This window comes from Leishmania major, chromosome 21 (genome assembly GCF_000002725.2).
Source record: "Leishmania major strain Friedlin complete genome, chromosome 21".
Lineage (NCBI taxonomy): Eukaryota > Euglenozoa > Kinetoplastea > Trypanosomatida > Trypanosomatidae > Leishmania > Leishmania major.
This window is the reverse complement of record NC_007262.2, coordinates 440,001-447,500: the sequence shown is the minus strand read 5'-3', so window position 1 is coordinate 447,500 and position 7,500 is coordinate 440,001. Positions and strand designations below refer to the sequence as shown.

The following is a 7,500-nucleotide window of genomic DNA, read 5'->3' as shown; positions in this document are numbered from 1 at the left end:
GCCCTCCTCGATGACCGTCTTGGCGTGGCCGAACTTGTCCTTGGTGAGGTTCTCCAGGTTCGCGACCGGCATACAGCCAAGCGTCTTCGTAATGAAGTCGATGTCGTTGCGCTCAATGTCCGTCACCACCATGATCTTCATCTTGGCGAGAAAGTCGAGCGACTGCGCCGTGACGGCGTCGCGCAGCACCGACTTCTGCACCAGCAGCACATTCACGCCCGCATCCTTGATCGCCTTGCACAAGCCCAGCAGATACTTCCGCTCCTCCTTGAGAGCACGGTCCATCTGCGTGTAGTCGGTGATCGTGACGGTGCTCTCCATGTCCGTCTTGGGTGGCGAGAGCTGGAACTGGATGAGCGCGATCGTGGCGTCCTGGATGCGCGTCGGCCCGCCAGCAACGCGCGACGCCTTCTGCTTGAACACCATACCATTCTGAATTAGCTCCGTGTCGTCGATCGTGCCGCCCAGGGCGGACGTGACGCGGATGTCGCGCATGTCGACGTCGCCGTTGTTGCGGATGATCTTGCGCACGGCGTCCACCGCCATCGGGGCCAGCAGGTCGCTGTTCTGCGAGATGACCTTCGAGTTAAGCGACGTGATGGCTGCTTTGATGAGCGTGTCGCGGTCGTCGATGTCGATTTTGATGCTCATGTCCTCCAGCACCTTCTCAGCCAGCTTGGCGCACTCGTTGAAGCTCTCGGAGATCTGCGTCGGGTGAATGCCCTTGTTCAGTAGCTCCTCGACGGCGCGCAGAAGGGCGCCGCATAGCACCGCGACTGACGTCGTGCCGTCACCAGCTTCGATGTCCTGGGCCTTGGACAGATCCACGAGCATCTTGGCACACGGGTGCGTCACCTGCAGCCGTGACAGGATCGTAGCACCGTCGTTGCTGATGATCGTCTCCCCCTTCGGGTCAATAATCATCTTGTCCATGCCGCGAGGCCCGAGCGAGGTGCGGATGCAGTCCGCCACGGCCTTGGCCGCCGTGATGTTGCTGAGGCGCACATCTGTCTGCGTGTTGTTATCCTTCTTGCTCTCGTTGCCCTTACGGCGCGGCGCCGCGGCGCCACTAGCAGCGCGGTTCACTATAGCGGCCGACATTCTCGTCCTGTGTCACCTGTGTGGAGAGCTGTATCTGCGTGAGCGAGCTGAGGAGTGTGGGACGTGGGAGAACGAGAGGGAACCCCGAAGACGAGCTGTACGACGCTGCTCGTGCTCCCTCGCTGACTGTGGGCGGAGAGGGCCTATCAGAGCTGTGGTGTTTCGCCGTCGCTGCAAAGCGGTGGCGGTATCGACGTGGTGTGTGTACGTGTGGGAGGAGGTCGGGACACGAAGTGAGGCCGAGTCGTAGGAAGCGAAATAGCAAGTGGGAGAAGAGAGGTGCACGCGCTAAGTTGGCTTGTGATTCGTGGATACTCCTTCTAGAGAAAAAAAGGGGTGTTGTTGCTGTGCTAGCACAGCACGCACGTGAGGGAGTGGTGGTGGTAGATGAGTGAGAGAAAGGAGAAGGTGGGGGTGGGAAGTGCGGAGAAGTGAAGAAAACAGCCATGATGCCAGCAGCAGCAGCAGACGACACCAACGCAAGACCGACCCCGCCCGCCCCCTCCTCCCCTATACGCGGAAGCACGGGCGTGTTTGTGAGGCATGCGCGCATGTTAGGGGGAGAAAAGAGGCAAGTGCAGCAGCGCCACCTCACACGCCGCCGGCCCACGTCGTACTTTGTCGTTTTACATCCCTGCCTCCTGGACTTGCCCTACGGCCGCCTCGAGCCACCAAATCGAAGACGGCCTCTCTCTGAGACTGTGTGCGTGTGCACCCACGCCACCGTGTGCCTCGGTATTCGGGCCCACTCCTGCTGCTGTGTGCTCGTGTATGAGTACGTCTGGGTAAGCACCACTGAATGAAACAGTTTTTTTTCGTTTTCTTCGCTCGCTTCTCTTCGCTCGCTCTCGCCCCTCTCTGGGAATGAGGAGGTGAAGCGAAGGCGCTCTCGTTGGGCCCGGCGGTCTTTGCAAGAGCCCGACCGCGGGGGTCGGTTGGGCGCGCAGCCGTGTGCAGGTTGGTGGTGCGCGTGTACGCACGGTGGCGGGGCGGGGCGTCAGTACTCACCGCTATTCATGGAAGCACAGGCACGCCTGGGGGGGGGGGACACTGGCATGCGCGAGACGACGAATTCAGCATGATCCGGAGAGAAAAAGAAAGAAATAAAAGGAAGGAAACATTTTAACGTGAACAACTGTGTAGAGAGAGAGGAGGCGAAGAGAGCGGCCGACGAGGGGGAAGGAAGGGGGAAGGGGGACATCATCGCCAGACCAACCGCATCGACACCGAGAAAAGAGCCACACCCGGAACAAGAGATACAAAACACACACGCGCACACGCACATGCACAGCATCGACATCAACGGGAACAGAACAGCACTCGAAAAGAACAACAAAACAGGAGAAAACACACGCGGCCGAGTGCGTGACAAGAAGACAACCAAAATAGGGAAGCAACGAAGGAGGCGGAGGAGGGGGGAGGGGGCACCACAACGAGGGAGAGAGAGAGAGAAAGAGTAAGGATCGAAAACGGTAGGACATCTCCCACCACCAGCACCACGGCCGCCTCTGCCAAGACGCAGACGCGCATCCATACGCGTCGAGACGAGGGCCGGCCCTCTGGGCAGACCAAGAGAAACGCCAAGCGTGAAGGCCACCCACCAAGCACACCAGCACCACACCTTTGCGTGGCAGCGAGCAGAATATGTAGATGCCGCACTGGCCTCCCCCGAATTCGTCGTTGCTGCCGGCACACGGAGGGGACGCACGAAGGCAATTTTGCGTTATGGGAGTAGCTAAAACTGGAGGCTAAAGTACGGGTGATTCAACGCGTCTGCCGCCGTAATGCGCTCCGACGGCTCGTAGCGTAGCAACTTTTCTAGCAGATCGACACCAGCACAACCAAGCTTCTCGTACCCAGGCACGGAGCCGAGCACGTTGCTCCATTCCGGCTCGAAGTTCTGCAAAAACTCCGGCTGCGACAGCATGTTGTTCGAGTTCGGGTACTGGTTCATGGAGGGCCAAACCCGGTTGTTCGGTGTGCCTAGGAAGCGGAAGATCCGCATGAGCTGGTCGGCATCGTTCTTCCCGGCGAAGAGCGGCGTCCCGGTGGCCATCTCGGAGAAGATGCACCCCACAGACCACACGTCCACCGGCGGACCGTACTGCATCGAGCCGAGCAGAACGTCGGGCGGTCGGTACCACAGCGTCACCACCTCGTTCGTGAATTTGCGCACTGGGATGGCGAAGGAACGACCGAGACCGAAGTCGCCTAGCTTCAGCTCTTTCTCGCGCGAGATGAGAAGATTCTGCGGCTTCAGGTCGCGATGCAGGACACTGCGCTGGTGGCAGAAGGCGACGCCGCGCAGCAGGTCGCGCATAAAGTGCTGAATTGTCGCCGCATCGAGGTTGCCGTTCTCGCGGTCGAGATACTTCTTCAAGTCTAGGTCTAAATACTCGAAGACGATCGTCAGACGGTGCTCGCTGTGGCACACGTCCAGCAGCTTCACGATGTTCTCATGTCGCAGCTCCTTCAGCAGCGAAATCTCGCGAATGGCGGTACACGGCACGCCCTCCTCCTCCGAGTCAAGCCGAATGCGCTTCAACGCGACCGTCGCGGAAGTGGACGTGTCTCGGGCCTTGTACACCACGCCGTAGGTGCCCTCGCCGATCTTCTCCTGCCGCTCGTACCGGCTGGTCATTGCTTTCCTCTTCGCGTTGGCCTCTTTTCTTTCTTTGCGTGTGCGTGTGTGCGTGTGTTTCCTTCCTTTTGTTCGGCCCGCTGGCAACGGCAGCGGATCGAAGGGCGGGGGGGGGGGGGGGGAAGGGGGGCGCTGCGTGCTCGCGTCTGCGTTTCCAAATTTTCTGTTTTTTTTTAATATTTTCGTGTCTGTTCGGCTCGCTGCCACCGCCGATGATCTCGGCCACGCTCCTTGTCGTCGTCTCGTGCGTGTGCGCGTGCACCACTTGGGTCTCGCTCGTTCCAAGCCGCACAGACGGACGGACCGACACACAACGAAATATAAAACACACACACACACACAATAAAGGGTGGGGGAGGTGGAAGGGGCGCCGCGTCACGCAGAACAGACAACAACAACACCGTTTCGTGTTTTTCTTTTTGTTCAATATTAGGAGCGTGTGCGCTTGGACTCAAGCGGGCGTGGGAGAGAGTGGGGGCGGAGCAAGAGAAGAATGCGGCCTGTCCCGACTATCGATGACGTTTATGCGTTACGCTGGTGGAGGGTGAGGGAGGGAAGGTCCTCGTGGCTCGATCAACGTGAGCAGCCAAAGGACTCGCCGTTCCCTCGCTCCGTTGGGGGGTTTAAAGTTGCGTTGTCGCTCTGTTCCTTCTCCGACTTTTCTGTTTTCAGGTAACAAGCGATGCGTCGAAGAGAGCGAGAGACCGAAAGTGAGGCACCTAACACGTAACAGCAAGCCCAACTCGAAACCCCTCACACCGCCACCGGCACCCTCGGCACAAGATCGAGAGAGGGTGGGGGTCGACCACAAACAAAGGAGGAAGAGGAGAGGACGAGGGAGCCACACCTACAGGAGGCTACACGCGTGCTGCCTCTCGTTCTTTCTCTCCACAAGGAGAGAAAGGGGAAGGGAGGGAGGTGATGGCGGTGCCGCACACGCGAGATAGAACTCAAAATGGACAACAAAACGTATACCTTCGATACGTGCCGAGCGGCGGCACCACCCCAGCTAGCGAAGAACGGGTACCGGCACACGCACACTTACAGGACGCGCCCCGCCCACCCCGGCAAATCTTCTCGTGACGTTGCCGTTCTGGGAGAAGCCACCGCGCCGCGCACCTCGTGTTCTCTGTGTGTGTGTGTGTGTGTTTTCGTTTGTGGGAGAGACTCGGTGTGAAGAGCGCAGGGCGAATCTCGGAAAGCGAGCCACGGGAAAGTGCGGCGAGGAGGTGGAGGGACGGCGAGAAGGACGAAGAGCACGCCAACGGAAGAGTGTTGAATTCACGGGTGCTGGAGGAGAGAGGGGAGGGGGGGGGGCGGTAACGATGGTGAACAGTGGACTGGAGAGACCAGGAACACCTCACAGACACCTCAGCAAGGGCAAGGAGGAAAGCAGACAAACAGCGGATGCGCACGCCTCCCGGTGCAGGTGATGCTCTCGCTCGCTCGCTCGCTCTGGCAGCCCTCCTTCTGCTTTTCTGTGTCGGTGTTTTTTGTTCTGTTCGTTTCCTGTCGGAACGGACCCTTAGCTTCGAGCGCGTGTCGGCAGTGTCCTCCCGCCTCTTCTCGCAGCAAGTTTTGGGTCCCCACCAGCACGTGCGGCGCGTACGGACGGTGTACCTCTGCCAGGGCGGAGGGATGCGCGACGGCGTGTGCCTCTTCGCGTGTGACTCGCCTGCTCGCGGGGAAGGGTGAAGCTCCAATACAGCGGGCAGGCGCTTGTTTCGGCCTCCCAGTGTCAAAGTCGTTCTGAACCCTTCGGCGGCAGCGTATGTGTGTGTGTGTGTGGGGGGGGGGGGGGGGAAGGGAGGAGCGGAGGGAAGTGCGGCCTCCTCAAGCGAGTCCGTGCGTCCGTGCGAAAGACAACAAAAAAAAGGGGCGTTTCAACCAACCAACCAACAGACAACAACAACAAAGAAGGAGGAGGAGGAAGGGAGTGCGGAATAGTAGTCGTGGTGGTGGTTAGTCAAGCGGCTACGTACAGGAGGTGGCAGAAGCGGTGGTAACGGCTGCGACAATGGAGTGGCAGCGGTGACGGTGATACCCTTCTCTGGCCTTCAGTTTGTTTTGTTTTTGCTGCTGGTGAAGAGCCTCCTCCGTGAGGGGAGAGAGGGGGAGGGAAGGGGGGAGAAGAGGGGCAGAGTCGGAGATGGAGGGAGGAAGGGTGCAGGAGGCGCGGAGTACGTTGGCGGAGGAAAAGGGTGTTGGATTAGATTGCGTTACCGTTTGTGCGGGTGTACTTTCCTAAACCACCGAAAAGCAGTCCTCTGTAGGTGAGCGCACTTGCTGAAACTCAGTGAGCGATGGTGCGCATGCGGGCGTGCATGTGGATTGGTGAATGAGGGAAAAGGAGGGACAAGCGGGCGAGCGACGGGAGGGGGAAAGAGGGAGTAGAGAAAGTCGCTGCCTGCACGTAGCATAGCCAACAGTGCATGAGCAAATCTACGCATATATATACATATATATTTATAGAGAAAACGTGCGCGCCGGCTTCGTCTTCACCTTTCTTCCGAGGCATCAAAGTCGCCGCTGCGCCGGATCCATCCACCCCCTCCTTCTTCTATCCCCGCGCGTGCGTGAGCTACGGCGACGCTTCGATTGTGTGCTGGGTGGGAGGCGAGGGCGATCTCGTCGTTCGTGCGTGTCTTGGCGTAGAGAACGGTAAAATCAGACAAAATTAGGAGAAAAGCATCAAAGTAAGCGAGAGAAAACAAGACTTAGGCAGAGGCAGCGGCGTCGAACACAACAAGGTGTAACTGCGCATCACCGTCATCTCCCCCACTCTGCGCCACGTCAAACACAATGTGTACGTAAGACGCTCCGCGAGACCACAACGCGGCCGCGTGCACGCTCCCGGCCGTTTGTTGCCCTCCTCGCTTGCATGTGCCAGTGACAGAGACACCGACAGAGACACCGACAGAGACAGAGAGAGAGAGACAGCATGCGTCCCTAGTTTTCTAGTTACGCGGCTTCTCCTTCTTCTGCCGGTACAGGGCGTACAGGCCGACGTTCGACACCTTCACGATCTTGAAGCGGACGCCGGGAATATCACCGACCGCGTGGCCAGAACGGCCGAAACCAGACACCAGCACCTCGTCGTTCTCCTCGATGAAGTGAAGGCAGCCATCGTTCGGCACGAACGCGATGATCTTCTTGTCGTTCTTGATCAGCTGCACACGCACACACTTACGAATGGCGGAGTTAGGCTGCTTGGCGCCGACGCCGATCTTCTCCAGCACGATACCCTTGGCGTGCGACGACCCACCAAAGGGGTTCGCCTTCCTGGCCGAGAAGGTGTGCGCGCGCTTCCAGCCCTTGTCGGCCCAGCGGTTGCGGCAGCGCAGGCGCACCAGCTTACGAGCTGCGTTCTGACCGTTGGTCTTCGTCATCTTGGAGGTGTGCGGCTGACACTGTGTCCTGTCGCGTTGGAGGAGGGAAGGGGGTCGTGTGGGCGTTTACCGGTGGAGTTTCAGAATAATGTGCGTGTGAACATGAGAAGGCGTGCATGCGGAGAGCGGCGCAAGTTGGGGAGGCCAGGCCGCAGACATCACGCGCGTGCAGACGAGCGAGAGAAGACGCACGGGAGGCAAAGGGCAGAGGAAAGAGAGGCGACGAGTAAGTGCGTTGTTAAAGATAGCAGCAGACAAGGAGAGGCAGAAGGTGGGCAAGTCTCACCGGCAGAACTCCCTGCATGGCGCTAGCACCCCCCCCACACACACACACACGCACACACACGCCGTGCGCTGGAAATAGATGAG

At 59.2% G+C, this 7,500-nt stretch overlaps 3 protein-coding genes across 3 annotated transcripts in view; all 3 read right to left on the bottom strand.

Annotated features, from left to right (window-relative positions):
- LMJF_21_1090 (putative T-complex protein 1, delta subunit) overlaps positions 1-1,101 on the bottom strand; it is a gene marked incomplete at both ends in the record, with an annotated part of 1,656 nt that extends 555 nt beyond the window's left edge. Inside the window, one exon of the mRNA XM_001683009.1 lies at positions 1-1,101. This exon is cut by the window's left edge and continues 555 nt beyond it. Within this exon, the coding sequence (XP_001683061.1) occupies positions 1-1,101 (1,101 nt within the window).
- Positions 1,102-2,836: 1,735 nt separating this feature from the next.
- CRK1 (cell division protein kinase 2) lies at positions 2,837-3,742 on the bottom strand (the record flags this gene model as incomplete). The annotated part of the gene is made up of 1 exon (XM_001683008.1): positions 2,837-3,742. One exon carries the CDS (start codon positions 3,740-3,742, stop codon positions 2,837-2,839), a length of 906 nt encoding a protein of 301 aa, XP_001683060.1.
- Positions 3,743-6,699: 2,957 nt separating this feature from the next.
- Positions 6,700-7,131, bottom strand: LMJF_21_1070 (putative 40S ribosomal protein S23; the record flags this gene model as incomplete). The annotated part of the gene is made up of 1 exon (XM_001683007.1): positions 6,700-7,131. The coding sequence occupies one exon, from the start codon at positions 7,129-7,131 to the stop codon at positions 6,700-6,702; it is 432 nt and encodes a 143-aa protein (XP_001683059.1).
- Positions 7,132-7,500: the final 369 nt, after the last annotated feature.